Raw genomic sequence first — 21,204 nt, 5'->3', positions numbered from 1 at the left:
ATTCACAAACATAAGCAAGTGTGACAATGTAGAGAAGAAAGTGCACACCCAGAAGTGCAAAGGCGCCCTCTCCAGCTGGGCAGGTCTGTGTAATGTACAAACTCACTCCGTCTTACAAAAGTAAAGCACCACAGTGCACCTGAAATAAAGCCAACATAGCCACCATGTATAGTCTTTTTAGAAATTGCTAGACTAAATTTAATACTTTCTCAAGAATTTCAGAATTTATTTATGAGGGGAGGCTCATAATTCTCAGAAATGGCTATGTCATTATGACATATTAGACAATACTAGTTACAAAAAGATACTATATATCACAAAAAGACCCAGTCCATCAAAAAGACGTATAAGCCAGGTATGGGGCATACCTATAATCCTAGCACTTGGGAAGCAGAGGCTGGCAGACTTCCATGAGTTCAAGACTAGCCTGATCTACCTGGTGAGTTCTAGGCCAGCCTGGGATACACAGTGAAACCCTGTCTAAAAACAAAAGTAGAAAAAAATAAGACATAGAAATCTTAAGTGTGAACATACACACACGTGCAAACTCACACCTTCAAAATACATAAGACAATCTGGATGTGGTAGCCCATCCCAGCTCCAAGTGAAGACAGGAAGATCAAACCAGTCTGAGTGACATGACATCATGCCTCAGCCTTTGCCGCTAGAAAAACATAGATTGAAAACTAGGAAGACAGTGCGCTCTGGTTCCTGCCAGCCAGATGGTCTCAGGTGATGCTGCAGTGCACTCAATAAGCTAAAAATTAACTCAATAATAATCTCCAGAGTCTCATGGAATGTTTAATTTGACTACAACTGATCATTCTTTGGAGACGTGAGGGGGCTTTTTTGGTGTGGGCACAGCGGCACTTGGCTGAGCTGTGTCAGTGCAAGTGAGCAGAGGGGTCAGAGGCCACACGGTAAGAGTGGGCTCGACTCCAATAGCAAAGAGCAGCATTTATCCTAAGACAAAGCTCTACCGAATCAAGTTGCAGGGCTCAATAATGGTAGGTAGTGTTGTAAAGAGAAACTTTAATGCTCTTGGGAGAAGAAACGTTAGGAGATAACACTTGGGTGTTTCCAGGAAGAGGGTGAATCAGGACACTCCACAGTCTTTCAACACGGGGAGCACCTCAGATCCCACTGACAGGAAACACGGAGATGATAGATCCAAGGACGAATGCATCAGGTACACACCAAAGTTCACCTGTGATGGAAGCAACAGTCAGAAGACAAACCAAACATTATTTTAAAAGTGAAAGCCATTTGTAACATGCCTTTGATCCCAGCATTCAGAAGGCAGAGGCTTGTGATTGTGTGTGTATAGGTGTGCACACATGCAGACAGAAGCCAGAGGAGACCTTGGCTGCAGGTCCTCAGATGCTGCTCATCTTGTTTATTGAGACAGGGTCTCTCATGGTCTGCTGCTCACCAGGAAGGGCAGGCATCTGGAGAGCTCCAAGGATCTGGCCTTCTCTGCCTTCCCATCTCTGAGATTACAAGCGTGTGTCACAGGGTCCAGTTCTTTGTATGTGTGAGACAGAGAGAGCTCTAAGGACCAAACTAAGGCTCTTGACCTTGCAAGGCATGCACTTTGCAGACTGTGCCATCTCCCCAGCCTGTTTATTTATTATTTATATGAGATGGGACTTCACTGTAATCCAAGGTAACCTCAAATTTTCTATGTAATCATGAATGTCCTTGAGTTCTTTGGAGGATCTAGGTGTTACCATCATGCCCTGCTTCAAGAATACTTCAATGCAGCCTGACTAGAATTCTTCACAAAGTCCTAACAGAAAATACAGAGCTAAAAATAAATGCTTCTAATGAATTATTAATATATAAGATATAATGAATATATAATAAATGCTCTGCTTTTATAATCGAGAATCTACAACACAGAGTCATTTTTAACCCCTGAGGAGACGGACCACTGGGCTTAGTATCATGAACGTTACTGAGCCCTCTCAGCAGGTCATCTATCCACACAGAGCTAACTTATCTCGTTATAAGATCTCTGTGGTGAAAAAAATAGAGATCAGGCTAGTAGAATTCATTTTTTTCTTGAGGCGGTAGGAGATGGAAACCAGACCTCGGTACATGCTAGGTAAATAAAGCACTCTACCACTGAGCCACACCCTCAACCATTATTTTATATTCCTTCTATCTTGAATAAGATCTTCGAGCATTAAAATGCTTATAATGAACAACAGCCAACAATGGATGAAACATCAGATGGCAAAAAAAAAATAATAATAATAGGGAACCCCAGACAAGCTCGAACCTCAGTGAGAGCTTTGGCTTTGGGAAGTGTAACAACCCCTTCACTGCTGAAACTTGAAACTCTTAACAGTATGGTCATGTGCAATGTCATGCAAAGATGAAAACAAGGTACCATGTTAGGAACACATACCTACATATATCCACCTTCCTCCCCCGACTCTCACACACACCTACACATACCCACCTTCCTCCCCCGACTCTCACACACACCTACACATACCCATCTTCCTCCCCCGACTCTCACACACACCTACACATACCCACCTTCCTCTCCCGACTCTCACACACACCTACACATACCCACCTTTCTCCCTCGACTCTCAGAAAGCTTCTGGAAAACATCCTGGTTCCGCTGCCCAGTTTTCTGGTTGATACAAATTATCTGGCACCTGTGACAAGGCCCCAGAACCTGGCAGGGAGAGGGGACATGTGATGAAGCCATCATGCTTAGCATGGTAGAATCACAGGCATGTGGCCTACCCCTAACCTCAGAAGTGGCCACTCTTTGCAGCACTTTCTGGGAATGGCTCTAGTGGGATTGCTGGCTGAAAGGCTACTGCATGAGGGCTGTGGAGAAAAAGAAAGGCACGGAAGAGCATCTTGATGGCTCCTAGAGAGGAGGAATCTGAGGAAAGAAAGCACTCAGAACTTCAAAAACAAACAGAAGCCACCACTGAGCCAGGGACAGGGCACTGTGAGCTTTGAGCACCAATTAGACACATAGAAATTTAACCTAAAAGGAACTACAAGTATTAACATCAATTCATGAGCAGGGATTTGTCCTCATATTGCTGAGACTATGAAAAACTGGTATCTGAGAGATCACGTGGTATTGAAGATAACACATCTGTGTAGTACTTACCACAAGGATTCAAATTAACCTACAGGGAGCCGGGGATGAAGGTCAGAGGGCTAAGTGCTTGCCAGAAAGTCATGAAGTCCTGAGTTCCATCCCTAACACTACATAAAACAGGCATGGTGATACATGCCTTTAATACCAGCACTCAGAAGTTAAAGGCAGAAGGATCGGAAATCAAGTTCATCTTCAGTTATGTGGCGAGTCTCAGGCTGGCCTGAGGCACATAAGACTGTGTTTTTAAAACAAATTCACAAAGGCCTTTAAATAAAATATAAGAAAATATACTTTAAGCCAAGTGTGGTGAAATACTTGTGTTTTGTGATTGAAGCAGAAAGCAAATGATATGTGTATTTTATATGTGTCTACAGATACACATGTCTGCATACCCTGCCCAGCAATACATAAACCAACAGTCAGCTATTTGGCATAAGCTATATGGTATGAGAGAAATTCAGCAGTCCTTGGCCATGTGCCCTTATCACTTTTATAACAAGAGAAAAGACATAAATATTAACAGAAATATAATATCTCAGCAGTAATAAGATTGTTCTTTTGCTACACACATACGATGCAAAAGTGTTGCTCAGGCTGGCTTTGACTGAGTGAACTTAAGTTATCCTCCTGCCTCAGCCTCCTGAGCAGCTGAGACCACCATGTCAGCTACCAGGTTTCCCCATGGCCACATGTGCCTCTTATTTGTGGGTTCCTAGAAACTCTAAGTACTCACTAGTGTAGCTGAGCCTTGGCTTGGGCTAGAGTGGCTGCTCTGGCTGACGGGGATTCATCCAGTAGGAAGTAATGTCTAGGCCCTGTGAGTGGCAGAGAGTGTGGAAAGATCAGCAGTGCCCACTCAGCTAAGATGAACTTCCTTATCCAGTTGGATATGTTCAGGTGTCCCGACGCTATTTGAGGGATGCCAAGCCCAGACCCAGCACAACCCCACACTCAAGCAGAAGCACTCGCTTGTGGGGGTAAAGATCCTGAGAACAAGAGCCAGTATACAGAAGCCTCTTAGCCTCTCCTGGGAAAGTGACTCTTGGGGGCACCGAGGGATGCTAGAGAACAGCAGCCTCCAGACCCACGCCCTGGCCAGCTTCTCTTCACAAACACTTTGGACCAAAATCTGGTCATTTTGTTGAAAAGATCCTCAGAAAATAGTTCCTCAGATGGCAGGAGGGACATTTTCCAGATATTCTCTTATACACAGACACACATGTGTACATATGTCCTTTTTAAGCACCCTCCCTCTTCCTTCCTTTCCTTCACACACATATACATGTTTCCTTTTTAAGTTCTCTGTCTGTCTCTCTGTCTCTGTCTCTCTCTGTCTCTCTCTGTCTTTCTCTCTCTCTCTCTCTCTCTCTCTCTCTCTCTCTCTCTCTCTCTCTCTGACTCTCTGTCTCTCTCTCCCTCTTTCTGCCTTTTTTTTTCTGAGACAGGGCTTCTCTGTGCAGCTCTGACTATCCTGGAACTCACTTTGTAGACCAGGTTTACCTAGAACTCAGAGATCTGCCTGTCTTTGTCTCCTGAGGCTGAGGGCTGGTGCTGGAATTAAAGGCATGCTCCTTTTTCTTTTCTTTCCTTTTTTTTTTCAGGGAAGGGGTAGACAGAATTTCTCTATGTAGCCCTGAAACTCAATAAGTAGACCAGGCTGGCTTTGAACTCACAGCCTTGGGATTAAAGGTGAGTGCCACCACGTCCAGCTTTAAGCCTTTTTGCATATCTTTTTTAAAAATCAATTAGTGTCATAAATTCTTGTTAAAAATAAGTTACATGCAGACATAGGAAGAATTAAAAGGGAAAACTCAGCAGTCATGGTCTCTCCTGTAGTAAATAGCCAGTAACTTGACAGGATCCAGGCTCACCTAGGAGGCTCACCTCTGGACCGGCGTCTATGGAGGAGGTTCTACATTGGGCTAGTGGGTGTGGGATGGCCAATCTTAATGCAGTCACTGCTATTCCATGGGCTGCGGTTGCAGACTAGTAAAAAGGAGCAAGGCAGCTGATCACCAGCATCCACTGCTCTCCACTTCCTGACTGTAGACTCAGTGTGACTAGCTGCCTCACTCCTTCCATCCTGTCTTCTCTGACATGGTGGACTGGACCAAAGAGCATTGATAATTTAACTTTAATCTGTTTCCACACATTAGGAATGTTGCCTAAAGAAAACAAAACATTCCGAGACGTCTCACAGAAAGGTCCTTTGTTGCTGCTGTCAGATGGTTTTCTGACAGTGCTCCTGGCATAGTTTAGTTTTCCCTCCTTCTTGCATCCCTCCTCCTTTTGGTCCTCCCTCTTTCCTCTTCCCTCCTTCCTCCCTCAGGTCCTCCCTCTATCTCTCCAAATATCTCGCAAGGTAGATTTAGTGCCTACCTTGGTGGCCGGCAGGTTGTATTAGAACAGATGCTTTTTAAACAGCAGAGATTCAGAGATGGAGAATAAGAACGGAAGAGGAGGTCAGCTCACAGGAATCCAACAGGAGAGATGATGCCAGAACCAGGCTTATTGGAGAGAAAAGAAAGTGATTCTCAAGACAATAGCTACCCTGACACGATCTTATAGAGTTCAAGGATAAGAAAGATCATCAGGCCCTTTGTGATATCCCCCACCCCAGATCTGAGACCCTCTGATAGCAATTTAGATAATTGTTACTGCTTTTCGGGATGCTAGACTGGTGTTCTATTTAAGCACAGAGCCTGGACACAAGTTACAAGACAGCCAGGTTACACCCACCCCTGCAATTATCAGGATCAGTTCATACCCACTAAAGAACTGAACACATTGTCCAGCAGTGAGCCATTCCTACAGCCTCCAGCTTGTCCTTATCTTTCCTGTCTACCTCCTCCAACTCAGCCAGGATGCTCTGGGTCCCAGAGGCATTCTGGGAAAAAAGAAACATGGTCCACAACCTGTGTGGTCTGGGGGGATAATACAGGCATCGTGCCAAGTAGAATTGTATTGTTGGTGGGGGATATCACAAAGGGCCTGATGGAGGTGACCTCTGAGCATGGTAAGTAGAAGGGACAACAGGGCAAAGACCTGAGGCAGGAGACTGGCTTGTCCCTGGATTAAGGAAGGCCGGACTTAGAGGCAGAGAGATCATCAAGCTCAAAGGCAGACCTCAAGAGTTTGTCAGTCATTTAAGGAATAGAGATTTGTATTGGAGTGTCCCTTCTACGTCTTGACTATTTAAGACTAAGGCTTGGGGACTTTGAACAGATGCAATGGACCTGTCTCTAACTAAATAATCTTCCATAGATGCCATTAAGGGCAGAAACCAGAAATGGAGGAGGAAGGGGAGGAAGGAAGAGTGAGGATGAGGGAGAAGAGAGAGTGGAGGAGGGAACAGAGAACAGAAGATGAGAGAGAAGGGAGGAAGAAGGAGAAGGAAGGAGAGAAAACAGATGAGGGAGGAAAGAGAAGAAAGACAATACAAGGAGAAAGAAGATGATAAAAGAGGAGGCCACCTTCTAGTTCTGGAGTCGAAAACAACAGTCACTGGCAGCCTTTGAGGAAAGCTAACCACCTCCTAAAACTTACCTGGAAATGCAAGGAGCCAATTGAAATCTCATCCCATTTCTCTTCTTCGAAAGCCCTGGCTCCCTTGGTAATGATATTGGCACGGAAGCGGGAGATGAGATCTTTTACTGATAGTGACTCCTCCTTTCCATGTTGATCACTGTTTAGAGAGACCAAGAAGGGTGAGTGGAAGGAGGAGGCACATGCCCACACTGATACAACAATTCTACGCACTTGGTACTCCATGCCTGACTATGTCAATTATCCTCTCGCCTGAGGCCTGGATACTCAAAACACCCATCTGTTAGATTTAGCCATGGCTTCTCTGTAGGATAGGGTCCCGCCTCCAAGGAGAAGCATACAGGAGGCAAAGGGTGGATACATCTTAGATGAAGAAGCCAGATGAGCAGAATAAAGAGAACAAGGATGCAGAAAATACCAGTTCTAGAACATGGGACAGGACACAAACAGGACAAGAGCTGTCAGCAGGCTAAACTATAAAGACTTGCTTTGCACAGACACTGCACTATCTCATGCAAGCCACAAGATAAAATATAAATAAAATAAAAACCATAGAGGATAAGATTCTTCGGTTGTTTAATGAGACAGGATCTCTCTGGGTTAGCCTCAAATTCACAATCTCCCTGCCTCAGCATCCCAAGTGCTATGGCAATAGCCGTGCAGCACCAGGCCCAGATGATATAGCTCTGTTTGAAAGTTTTGTTTACTTCTACAAAATGACCTTCTGTGTTTCCGTACACCCCAGTCCATTCAGAGGAATACACTGCAAACAGTTCTTAAAACTCCACCCCCCCAACACAGAAGCACACACTGCTAAATCAAAGAATTAGTGAAACTGCTTACAGTGAAAGAAATCTAAATAAGTGTAACGTCAGCCTGGTTGGCTCAGATGAGGTATAAATGAGGTGTGATCCCTACTTGATCTGGGGTCACTTAGATGCACACACTTGTAAAACTTCACTGTGCCATAGGCTTAGGGCTTTTTGCACTTTGCATAGTTTGAACAAATTCTAGAATTTCTAAGTTGGTATATGCTTGGAAGGGGCAGGACACATTCACTAACCATGCTAGAATATGTTCTGGGGACAGAGCTGAAACTCTGTGGGTTGGTGTAAAGGGCTTAAGGATTATGGCATTCCTTCTAAATGGCAGTGGGCCACATAGGAGCCAGGGACTGGAAGATCCAAGCCCAGCTTCACTGCAAGCTATATGCACCTCTGGCGACCTGAGGGGACTGCAGTTTTCAGTCCTTTGATTCTCAATTAACTCTCAAAGCTGTTACAAGCTCCTTTGTGTTTTGTAAAAAGAAAAGTTTCTTGTCTGAAAACTATTGTGTTACTGTGCAAATGGGCGAGCCCATCAATCTACATCTAGAACACTAAGAAAAGAACACCAAGCCCTGGCTCAGAGTCTCTTGCCTATGACATCACTGGAGCTGGCTGGCCTTGCTCTAAACCAGCTGGTGGGAAACATCCCCTGCTGGTAGGAACCAGGGTTACAGCAAGCCTATCTTCTCTAACCTTCCACATTACAGACCCAGAAAATGTCAGATTCATTATCTCTTGTTCTACATGTTGGAGAGAAGGTCCTTTGATGCTGAGAAAATTCAGAACACCAGAAACCTCAAAGCTGTGTCACAATTCTGCACCTGAGGAAGACAAATTGGTTCATGGCCAGGGAACCCTAGAGTGTGTTCTCTCAGAAGACTAGAAACTTCAACATCCAATCTTGAGGGACAGTCAAGAAGAGTCTCATGGCCTCCTTTTAGCTGTGTGTGTTGCTGCTCAAGGTGTGAACATGTATGCAGAAGTCTACATGGCACATGAAAATAAAAAGTCTCCCAGGGGGCTGGAGAAGTGGCTCAGCGGTTAAGAGCACTGACTGTTCTTCCAGAGGTTCTGAGTTCAATTCCCAGCAACCACATGGTGGCTCATAACCATCTGCAATGAGATCGGATGCCCTCTTCTGGTGTGTCTGAAGACAGTGACAGTGTACTCATATACAATAAATAAATAAATATTTTTTAAAAAAAGGTCTCCCTGGAATGTGTACCTACCTTCCTGGCCTGACAATGAGGAATGAGGAACCTGTGCCCACCATGGCCTGATAGGACAGCTGGATGACTTTCCCTAATTAATTCCCCGGTTACCAGATTTGAGTTTCCTCTAAGGAAAAAAATGAGGAGTTGGTGTGGTCAGAACTTGCTAGAGTTGAGATGGTATTCTAACAGCTTCTGTACCCTCAAGAGAGCAGTAGAGGGGAGTGAGCACCCATGGATGCTGGCTGTGTCTGAAGATGTAGCTGACAAACAAAACCTGCCTGTAATCACACTCAAAACGTTTTTATAAGCACTCCTTGTATGAAGTAGGGCAGGAATCCTAAGAGGCGGGAGACAATAGGAGGGTGGACAATGAAATTAGGTCGAGCTGGTGACAAATGAAACAAGGTGTAGAAACAGAATAATTAAAACCAGAGGGGAGGTGTTCTCCGTGTTTTATGAGAGGGCCAAGAGAGACGAGGGAACACACTATAGTATTGACTTTAAATATCTTCACTTCCCATGGTGGAGGATGGATTCCCATCATTTACCACTAGAAACGGTAAAAACTTTAAGAGACAGCACCATTGGGAGGTGTTTGGGTCACTGGAGATATGTCTCCAAAGGGAACTGTGAGTGTCCCCAGCTCTTCTCCATTCTCTCACCATGTATTCCTGTTGGGATGTGCCACATGGGCCCAAAGCAATGGGGCCACCAATCATGACTGATGCCTCAGAAGACGAGCATTCTCTTTACAAGTTGATTGCCCCAAACATTTGCTACAGAAACAGTAGGGTGATTGACACAGGTAGTAAATGAAAGCCCTGGGAATAATGAACAGGACTGAGGAACTGGCTCAGATGGTGATATACTGCACACACGTGAGGAACAGTGTCAGTCCCCAGCACTCACATACAAAGCCTTGCTTGGTGACACCCACTTGTAATCCTAGTGCTGCAGGGGTGGAGTCAGGAAGATCCCTGGGGCTTGATAATCAGCAGGTCTAGCATGATCTGTGAGCTCTAGGTTCAGTGAGAGACCCTGTCTCAAAAGCCAAGGTGGAAAGTGGTTGAGAAAGAACCTAAGACTGATCTGTAGCCTCCACAGCCACCTGTGTATGTGTATATGCCTTCTTACCTATATACATGCATGTGCACATGCACACATGCACACATACACACAAGGAAAGAAGGAAGGAAGGAAGGAAGGAAGGAAGGAAGGAAGGAAGGAAGGAAGGAAGGAAGGAAGGAAGGAAGACAAGAATTGGCCCAAAGGATTCACTGCTGGGTCCCACCTTCCAGACCTTTCCTTCCCATGTATGTACCAGGCCCCCCCATGGCAAATAGTTATACTTGTCTCCTGGCCTCAGGGAAAGGGTCTAACCTGGTGTTTAGCTGCTGCTGAAGCTCCAGAACACTTGATGTGTTCACCAGCAGATACTGAGCCTTATTCACCAGGGACAGGGCAGCAGCAGCACCGGGAGGCTGGCCTGGAAAGGAAACACGGACAGAAGGGTTGCTTTCCAGGAAATGCTGGCGCGTCTCAGCCTCAAGCCCTGTGGTTTCTAAGACGCCTTCCACAAAGGGAAAATGTCAACATTGGGGAAAGCAAGAATGTCCTAAGCAGGGCTCAAACCTCTCCAAAGACAGAAAGAAGAGGAAAAACAAGGTCCTAGCATATTCTGCATCAAATAATCCAGAGAAGAAAATAATAAAACACTGATGTGAATTTATTCTGACAAATGTTGTTTTTGTAGCAAGGCCTTATTACACAGTCAGGATGGCCTCAGGTTCCCAAGCCTCCTGCCTCTACTTCCCCAGGCTATGGCCATGTGCCACCACTCTTGGCCTCAGAGACAATGCTTGGAAGCAGAAGTGCAGGGCTAGAGGAAGCCCTGCCTGCCCTGGACAAGACTGAGAGGCTTATGATATGAGCAGGCTTACATAGGACTTCCATCAGTTATTTTTATGTATACATACATGTGCATGTGTGTGTGCATGTGCATTTGAATGAATTCATATGGGTGTTTGCCTACATGTCCATGGAGGCCAGAAGAATTGGATAACTTGAGACTAGAGTGACTGAAAGTTGTGAGCCATGATGCACGTGCTGGAAATTGAACTTGGGTCCTCCGGAAGAGCAGCCAGTGCCTCTCACCACTGAATCATCTCTACAGCCCCACAAAGACCTTTCTAGATCTAACCACAGAGAATGAGACAGACAGACAGACACACAGACAGACACACAGACAGGCAGGCAAGCAGGCAGACTTTGGCAATAAACAGAAGAGGGTGCTCCAGCAGCCAGTGGGTTTACAAATGGTACTCATGCAGAAGTAAACAGAAGATTCAAAGCTATTGAAAAGGTGGAAAAAACTGTTGAAAGAAATCTGTGAAGTTCTTCTATTTTTATCTAAGCTGGTAATAAAGGGTTGGCTGGGTCAGAACCTGCGGAGCATCTTCAAGCAGAGCCAGTGGTCTCCAGAGGATGTGATCCCACTCTATCTATTCTGTTTGGTCAGCCGAAGAAGGGAGGTCCCATGGCATCCTCTACAAAGGACATTCTTCTCTGTCACAGAAGAAAGTCCACAGGGCTCCCAGTGCTCACTGCCCTAGGGGCTGACCACCTCCAGCACAGCAAACAAAAGTCCCATTCAAACCCTGGAGCCAGGAATCAGAAAATAAAAGTCTCCACAGCTAGGGCAAAAGATCCTCCCAAAGGTCAGGTAACAGCCAGTCCTTCACTGGCTAGAGAACTGCAGGACCCAATTAAGCTGTCAAGTGACAGACATGAAAGGCAATTCATGTTAGGTCCTTGTGATCTGGTCACAGACCTCAGAAGAAGTCTGAGTGACAGTGTGCTAACCAAGACCCCTTCCCCTGCTCTTCATTCATTCATGAGATTTCCCAGAAGTGAGTGATACTGAGCACTACCAGGTCTGTCTGCAAATGACAGCCTCTCAAAGTCGGGAAAGCCCAGCTAGAGTTCCAAGACTCACCCTTTGCGTTCAGTAGTTACTTTACAAGCTAAATTATAGATTCATTGTTTTGATTGACTAGACATTGCTAAAGTCATGCTTAATCCAAGAGAAATTTCCTAACCCAGATGGTCTAAGCAAACTTCATAGTCTTCTTATATGTTTCAATTTATAATGATTTTAGTTTTGTGAAGGTGTGAGAGAATAATCAGAAAGAGAGTTCTATGCGTAAAACAGCTCTGACAAGACTCTGCTGAAGGAGAAATGAAATACAAGGTTGAAAGGAAAAGGAAAGAATTCAAATGCCGGGCATGGTGGCACACCTGTAATCTCAGCACCTGAGGGATGGAGAGACAGAGGGAGGCAAATCTCTGAGTTCAAGGCTAGCCTGATCTAAAGAGCTAGTTCTAAGACAGCCAGGACTACACAGAGAAACCCTGTCCTGAAAGAACAAAAACAAAACAGACATATACGTGGGCTTGGGAAATGGCTCAATGGATAAACTGGTTGTCATGCGGGCATGACGGCAGAAGCTATCAGGATCTATGCAGCACTAGATGCAGTACTGTCTGTTTGTAATTTCTACACACCTAAGGGGAGATGGGAGACAGAGCCAGGAGAATTCCTAGGATGTAGGGATAATCACTTGTGTACTTTATCACCTGTCAATAAAAATCTGATGGCCAATAAGCTGAGGCAGGATTAGAAGGTGGGACATCTGACAGAGAAAGGGGAACTCTGGAAAATGGTGAGATGGAAAGATTTCCCACCTGGACTTGGAGGCATTATATAATAGGCCTCTGAGACGTTACTCGGGAACTAGGGCTTGGGTGGAAAAGCCTTTGTTTACACTAAGAACTTGAGGTTCATCTAATCTAGTATATGTAGCAGTGAGCCAGAAATTCTGCCTCAAGCAAGGCACACATGCACACATACACACACACACATATACCATACCCACATATCATATATATACACTTATACCATACACAAACCATATACACCACACCACACACATAGATACAAACACACACATACACACACACATCATAATCACATTAAAAACACACATATATACATATATATGCTGCATATACACACATACACAGATATCAGCTCACATATCAGTCACACGTATTTTAATGAAAACTCATGAAATTTAAATTGATATGGCATAAGTGATTATCACAGCACTGAACTAGCCATGGACAAGTTGGAAAGAACTGTACATATTTTAACTCAAAATAACATTAGATAAAATGAGCTGCGGGCAGCAGAGGTGTCTTAGCAGTTAAGAGCACTAGCTGTTCTTCCTCCAGAGGACCCAGGGTCAGTTCCCAACACTCACACAGTGGCTAACAACTGTCTGTAATTCCAGTTCCAGAGGATCTGATTCCCACGTCTGGCCCTAAGGGCACTGCATTCACATGGTGCACAGACATATGTACAAGCAAAACACGCATGCACACGAAAATAAAAATAAAGAGTTCTGCAGATACTATCTTTTGCAACTATTTAAATTCCTTCGAAAATTTAGATAAAAAAAATGTAAAAATACTCTAGGGAATAATGAAACTTCATTTTTTCCCCTAAAATCTTCAACCACAGAATTGGTATAAGGCCAGCTAGATCCAGAGTACTGTGCTCTGGGAATGGTATCCTGGAAGCAATCATAAACCTGTTGTTATCCCATTCTGATTTCATCTGTGCACCCACAAGCCTGGTCTCTCCTCTGTGCCCACCACCATTGCTGCATCTGGGAGTGCCAGCTGTGGTTCTATGTCCCCACGTTTCTTACTATGATGCAGGTATACCCCAACCCTCAAGGCAGGTCATCAAACTCTCAGCTTAGAACCTTGCAGTGTGTCCTGTAGTCACAAGATGAGGTCAGGAGCCAGTTGCCCTGTGAATTCCTTTTCTGGGCTGGGTGTGACATGCAGAGTAACCTAACATTCCATCCCAATGTGATACCTTTTCTAGGTGTCTTCTTTGCATTTCGCTGGAAGTGTGGACTTTGCTTGATTAAATGACACTGGTGGCCAAAAAACTTTGACAGCCATCTTGAAACATTTTCTCCACAATCATAGGTATTTACCCTGGCCAAAATAAATAAATATAAATAAATAAATAAATAAATTTTTTATGTTGAAATTTTTTGAACAATTATTCAAACATCAAATAGGCAAATTAAAATAAGATAACACAAAATAAAGTGTTGCCAAGTCTTCACTACCAGGCAGCCCGAAGCAAACAGCTTGGAGAACTCCAGAGATCTCTCCCAGGTCTAGGAAAATCTGAGATGCAGGGCCCATGGGAGCTTTCAGATCTGAGCTAAAGCTTCATATAGCCTCCTGAAGACCTTCTCTGAATTAATTACTGACACTGGGAACACATAGATCAGACTTTGAGACTTCCAGCATGATATTTTGCATTAATAAGGCCTTGAACCCAGAACCATGTCCTGTTTTGTTTTTTACAAGGTTTATTTATTCATGTGAGTGCTCTATCTATATATACACATGTATGCCAGAAGAGGGCATCAGATCCCAGGATAGATGGTTGTGAGCCACAGTGTGGTTGGCGGGAACTGAACTCAAGACCTCTGGAAGAGCAGGCAGTGGACAGCAGGCTGAGCCATCTCTCCAGGCCTCGTGTCCCGGTTTTTATAATGGGTCTGTTGGAATGTTTTCTCTCACAGTCAGATCACATGGGCTGATGTGTTTCATTCACAAAAAAATAATGTTGAGACTATGAAGTAATAATGTGTAAGCAAATCTGTTGATCTGGTGTTTTAAAATTGCAGAATCTGGGGAAGGAGAAATAGCTCAGTTGCTAAGTGCTGTTGTTCTTCTAGGGGACCTGAGTTCAATTTTTAGAGCTTACATGGCAGCTCATCACTGTCTGTAGCCCCAGCTCAGGGCAGGGGAATGGGAGGCAAGGGGGTGATGCCTCTTCTGACTTCTGAGGTCACCAGGAACATACAATGTGCACATGCACACATGGAAACTAAACATTCAGACGCATGAAGTAAAACTCGAAGATACTCCAGAATCTTCTTAAATGTATAAGGTAAAGATTCAAGGTTACATCTTATGAGATCATAATATCTTAGGTTACAAAGTAGATATTGCTGAAAACTTTAATTTTCCTGGGGAAAATAGCTGACTCCTTTCTGGAAGGAGCTGGGACTGACAAGCCAGTTTGTGGCACTAACCCCTGAGTTTCAGAGAACACACCAAGGTCACAGCCATCACCACGGACCCATAGTTCTGGGCAGAAGTGCCTCTGACCTCCAGTCATCTGGGAAGCATTATTAACACTGTGTCTGTCTCAGATGCAGCCAAGTGAAATTTACATATGACCAAGTAAATAACTGCACACATTCTAGACAGACAAGCCTGTCAGTGGGTTAGGCCCTCACTGCCATGCACGATGACCTGAGTCAATCCCCAGAACCCACAAGGTGGTGGAAGAAAACCAATGCCTACAAGTTTTCCTCTGACCTTCACACACAGCTATGGCACATGTACCCCACACACATGCACATACAAATAAATAAATAGGGAAATAATGTGTGTGTGTGTGTGTGTGTGTGTGTGTGTGTGTGTGAATATATTGCTTTCTGTCAGAAGGTTTGCTTATAGCAATGTGGGAAAATGTTAACCCAAAATTCATTGTCCCAGTAAAGAATGTACTGGAATGAATATTTAAAGTGTTAAAACTATAAAAATTGGTACAGATGCTACTAGCAAGAAGATGCAGCTCTGCTAACACTTCAGCCTTGAAGATGACAGACATTCTGTTGGGCATCAGCATTACATTAACACGGCTTTTTTTTTTCTTTCCTAGAGGAAAAGCCTTCAAAGGGATCCTTGTCTGTCTCTTGGGAGCTCTGTGGTTGATTCTGATTGACACACTGATTGGATTAAAAACACTAGAAAATTAGAGGCACACCTTTGGGCATGCCTGTGAGAGTCGCTGTGAAGATGCTTTCAGATAGGACCGACTGAGGTAAGGAAGACACACCTTGACTATAGGTACCATCAACGCCATGGGCTGTATCCTAGGCTGTCTAAAGGGAGATAGGAGAAGACTTGAACTCTGGTTTCTATAGCCAGCAACCATTCCTGACGCTACTCCTTCATAATCATGGGGGACTGAACCCTCAAACCTCAAATCAAAATTAACCCTCCCCCACTGAGAAGCTCTTCCTAAGTATTATTAAGTAATCCTAAGTCACAGCACTGAAAAAAGTAACTTATACAGACGCTTGGGCTCAGTTCGGTTGCTAAAGTTACACCTTTAGCAAGTTGCATCATGACTTAGGTGACTGAATCTACAGTAGTTGCCAAGGGAAACATATCTATTTATGCAGTCCTGCTATCTACTGAACATACCTACATTTCTTTCCATCTGAAGGGATTGCATTAACTAATAAATAATTCATAGTCTAGAAGTTATGGGGTAGAGGAGGGGTGAGTGTGTATTCATGTTTACATGTGGGGATGCACATCTGTGTCCAGATACATCAGCATACGTGTGTATGTGGGAAGGCCAGAGGTCAAATTTGGGTATCATTCCTCAGGAGCTGTCCACTTTTCTTTCTTTTGAAACATCAATTTGTTAACTATATGTCTCTTTTTAAGATTTACTTTATAAATATGAGCATTTTACCTGAATGCATGTATATGCAACACCTGGTCCCTGCCAAACTTAAGAGAAGATGTCAGATACCCTGGAACTGAAGTTAGAGATGGTTGTAAACCATCATGTGGGTCCTGAGAACCAAAGCCATGTCCTCTAGAGGAGCAGCAAGTTTCTTAACCTCTGAGTCATTCTTCAATCCCACACTTTCTGTATCAGAGTCTCTCCTGGAACCTGGGCTTATCCATGTGGCTAGGCTGGCTGGCCAGCAAACCCCTAGGGATCACCTGTCTTCTCCTCCCCCATGCTGGGATTACAAGGGTATAGCATTACACACAGATTTTTCCTCCTGCTTGAATGTTGACTTTATTGACCTAGCTGTCTCCCAGCTCCTGCTTATTATACATAAATCTCTAGTGAACTGTCTATAGTTAAATATTTTATTGAGGGAGAAGGTTGGTTGGTATTTGCTGAGACAGGCTTTTCACTATTGGAAATTTTACTATTCCATGTTTTTAGGAATAGATTATATTTAGGTCACAAGGGATACAGATACTAAAACATTACTGCTGAGAATGAGACAGGTAAGGGCAGGGGATAAGCCCTCAGGAGTCATAAATTGGGAAGAGCATGACAGGCAGAGGGAACAGCAAATACAGATTTGAAAATGGAGCATGCTGGTTAGGCATGAAGCCTGTGTGGTTGGGGTAGAGTGTGCAGCGGAGTAGAAGGTGTAAGGAGATAACTGTATAGGGCAAAGCTCTCTCCTCCCTCTCAGCCACTGTGTCCATGGAGCCAAGAGTGATACATGCTTCCAAGCCTCACCTGTCTGCACACACTCTGCTTTGGCAAATCTGGGTCTGTTCACCATCTTCCTCAAGAGGTACCTGTATAGGCTCCATCCCTAGTGAACAGAAGGTAGAAGCAAACTGAGCATCACACAGCGCAGATGAGTGTGCATGTGGATGTTCATTGTTATGAAACACATCAATTTTCATGACATTGGAATTTGGTTAGATGAAAAGTGGCTGTCTCTCAGAAGCTGACAGCAAAGAGACTTTCTTCCTCATTATCAGCACCACAGTGTGTGTTTCAAAGAGCTTCCTGGTGTGATATCTAAACTGGGCCATCACATCCACAATCCCCAGGACCCTTTACAGATTTCTTTCATAGATTCCACTGCTCTATGGATCCACTTTCTGAAGCCATTGTTCTCAAAGCTACCTTAAAGCTTTTAGAAACAGACAAGTAGGTTGTCATACTACCCCAAACGCATTTGATTTCATCTGGTCTAGGAAGGTCAGCAAGGTCAGGCCTGGTTGACACGTGGATGAGAGAAATAGACAGGAAGGATGATACTGCAAAGATACTGACAGAGAGTGTGTATTTCCAGAATCAGATTAGTCATGCATCAACAATCGTTATTGCTTTTAAAAAGTTGCACTTATGGGATTGGAAAGGGATTCCAACATTCAATTGTTATATATACCATATACATATGGGACTAACATACATGTATAATAGATTAAATAATAACATATTAGTAATATGGGTACATGAACTTGAACAAAAGGTATACAAAAAAGAAAGCTATACTTCACTAATTAAAAAAAATAAAAAAAATACTCAACATGATACTATCTAATCAAACCCAGCAAAACAGTAAGACATATCACCACATACTATTTTTTATCCTGGAAGAAGGATAATTCCAGACAGGATAAACTACAAATTAATATATCACATTAACAGATGATGAGACCCAAGCATGTCTGTGTCAAGGGTCCTCCAAGGCCACTTGTCTAGAGAAGAGCTAGACCCCAAGACAACGAGGAAAGGACAACAGAACAACACAAGAGCAAAAGCACTGTGACCTTAAGAAAAGGTGGGAGGTGAGCCTTCCAACAGGGCTTACTATTGTTTGCCCCATGCTATCAAAGTGCCTTGGTGGGAGAGGGAAGTTACAGCTACAGGAAGCTCTTCCATGGCAGAGCAGAGAGGACTCAGGCAGCAACAGCACTCAGGACTTTTCAGTCCATTGGTAGCTGCAGATCCCATCAGGCTACTGGAACATATGCCTTATAGAAGACAAGGTGTATCTGGAGTGATACTCAGGACACTGGAAAACATGAGGCTTGAGGAAGAGAGACTTGCTCTTTAAATGTGCCATTCGATCTAAAAATACTAAGTGAATAAATACAAATAAAAATCAGCAGGAACTGAGATGCCCTTCAGAGAACCATGGATAAATGCACCTTACTACATTCCCACTCAGACACACTTCTCAGTAACACGCAGCTACTTGTCATGTTACATGCAGGACTTAGGTAGATCTCAAAACCATCATGCTCAGTGAAGGAAATGGTCACTGAAGTTCACATACTATAGATGCCCTTGATTCTACAGACTCTGTTCATCAGACAGACATGAAGGCTGCAGGAAGAGAAACTACAGCAGAGTGGCACATGAACTCCCCTGGGATGAGGATGTTTTGTACTTGAACTGTAGGGGTGGTTACACAAATATGCACATGTATTAAAATTCTTACAGTAGAACAAAGGCTCAATATCAGTATTCACTTTGGAACTTCAGAAATATTACCTATTGGTTTAAAGAAAACTCAACCATGTGACCAGAAAAAAACACAGGCAAAAGACAAAAGCATGAAAACATGGCTGTAGAGTATCATAAAAGTTCAACCACAGTTGGGTAGAAACCAAGATATTCTACAAGTGGGGAGGGGAAAGACCCCAGAGATGATCTGCAGAGAATATATAATATATACATATATGATACATAATATATAAACATATATAATTGTATAACTTATATATAATACATGTTACATTCTTTATATAAATAATATATAAATATAACATACATTATATATGTAAATATATAATATATAACATATTTTAATTATAAATATATTTATATATTATATTTACTTTATATAATATAGATTATATGATGTATTGTTTATTTTATATTATATATTGTATGTTATATGCTATATATTATATATCCTTTATGCTATATATATTATATTTTACATATTATATATATGTAATGGTTATCAATGGATAAAAGTGCCTAAAACACAAGTCTGATGACTTGAGTTCAATCCTGAGAGCATACATAAAAAGCTAGATATGGTAGGATGCCTGTGGAATCTTGGCACACTCGCAGTGAGATGGGAGTCAGAAACAGGAGACTAGAAAGCTCAAGTTCCATCTGGCCTGGAGTACACAGCACAACAGCAGAAACAAGAGAGACCTTGTCTCAAAAACAATGTGGAAAGAGAGAACTGACTCTCTAAAAGTGGTTCTGTGATATCCACATACATGCCACAGCACACATGCACCCACACTCACCCACACACAATGATTTTTATAAGAAAAAATACAGGAAAGAGAGGGAATCTTAAGAAACTAAGCCAAATGTTAAATATTGTCTAAAGTGGATGGCATAGCTGTGTATTATGTTAATTTCTGCCTCTGTGCTGGCAAACACTGAGGCCATTTAGATGAATTAAAATTTAATAAGTTTTAAAATTTAATTCTAGTGTCTGCTGGGCGCATTTTGAGGATTCAATGGACACATATGACCAGCAGCTGCCAACTGTACAGTGTAGATGCTGAACACCCCCAACACCTTAGAAAGTCACTGGACAGAGCTCTCCTATGTATGTTCAAGAGGAAAGAACAAAGTGTAAAACACAAAGCATGATGGGTAAGGAGAAAGAATGCAAGTACCGAGAACCCTAAGATCCCAGGCTTTTATCCCCTTACTTCTGACAAATTCACCCAAATAAAAAGAAAACCACTTTTCTGTTGTCTCTCCTGGACATGGTTTCATTTACTTGAAGATAATGCTAACATTTGGTAGAAGAGAGGCCATTGGGTTTTTGTTTTGTTTTTTTAGTCTGAGAACAGAAGCTGCCCCAGTGGTCTCTCTGTGGAAATGAATGATTTCACACCTTCTGCTTTGATGACCATGATTCTCTGCTGCAGGTCGATGAAGGGCTGGATCAGGCAGAGCCGTGGCTCCTGCTTCTGACTCAGGCAAATGCCATTGTGATTCACAACCATCCAGCTCCGGTCATACAGCAGCCCTTGGCTCCCCACAGGCCACTTGGTCACCTAAACAAAAGCAGAGGATTTAGGTTGGGACTCCTCAAAATTATTCACATCATTACATCGAAGACTTTCATATCATTATACAAATGCAGATGGCCTTCAGAAATTCAGTGCATCCTCTCAAAGGATGAGAGGAGGAAGACACACAACAGAGAGAGCTTTGCAAAGAAAGTGTGGGAATTCAAGACCTTCCTTTCGGTCTCCAGATCCAGTGTCCACCCTTCTCCACTCATAAGGAAAGGTATGTACATGCAAAACATTCAGAATGCAGGAGTCTACAGCAGCAATGCTCTGTCTTACCCCAAGGCTAGCATCCCTCCCCATAGGGGCCCACCGACCCACAGCAGTGTTGCTGGTCCAGGTGTATCCTTAGACTACACACACGTGACTACACCAAAGTGGTCACTGAATTGGCCCACTTCAAATGTGTAAGTTTGCTGTCCTAGTTTCTATTGGTATGACAAATAATCTGACCAAGAGCAATTTTGGGGACAAAGGGCTTATTTTAGGTTGTAGAGAAAGAAGGCTAGAGAGGAAATCTCTTTAGAAAGTAGACCCCTTTAGACTACTTCCTGCTGATTAAAGATATCAGGTTTCTTGGAGCAAATTCAATCTGTCATTGGGATATCTCCAACCAGTAAAACAGCAATCCAGCAATCCAGCAATCCAGCAATCCCGCAATCCAGCAATCCAACAATCCAGCAATCATCCAGCAATCCAGCAA

The 21,204-nt window shown here is 43.3% G+C and overlaps 1 protein-coding gene across 1 annotated transcript in view; it reads right to left on the bottom strand.

Moving 5' to 3' along the window:
• Nucleotides 1–1,012: 1,012 nt before the first annotated feature.
• The window catches only part of Mocos (molybdenum cofactor sulfurase), a 47,852-nt gene continuing 27,660 nt past the window's right edge, over nt 1,013–21,204 (bottom strand). The window contains exons 9-15 of the mRNA XM_028774833.1: nt 20,321–20,483; nt 17,167–17,245; nt 13,669–13,793; nt 10,104–10,209; nt 6,683–6,821; nt 2,588–2,692; nt 1,013–1,207 (exon numbers count right to left, since the gene is read on the bottom strand). Coding sequence (XP_028630666.1) covers nt 1,097–1,207; nt 2,588–2,692; nt 6,683–6,821; nt 10,104–10,209; nt 13,669–13,793; nt 17,167–17,245; nt 20,321–20,483 — 828 coding nt within the window. The 3' untranslated portion in view covers nt 1,013–1,096. The remainder of the gene's footprint in view (nt 1,208–2,587; nt 2,693–6,682; nt 6,822–10,103; nt 10,210–13,668; nt 13,794–17,166; nt 17,246–20,320; nt 20,484–21,204) is intronic.

Source organism: Grammomys surdaster, unplaced genomic scaffold (assembly GCF_004785775.1).
Source record: "Grammomys surdaster isolate TR1022 unplaced genomic scaffold, NIH_TR_1.0 243, whole genome shotgun sequence".
Classification (NCBI taxonomy): domain Eukaryota; kingdom Metazoa; phylum Chordata; class Mammalia; order Rodentia; family Muridae; genus Grammomys; species Grammomys surdaster.
The sequence above is the reverse complement of the archived record's forward strand: the minus strand, read 5'-3'. Positions and strand labels throughout refer to the sequence as shown.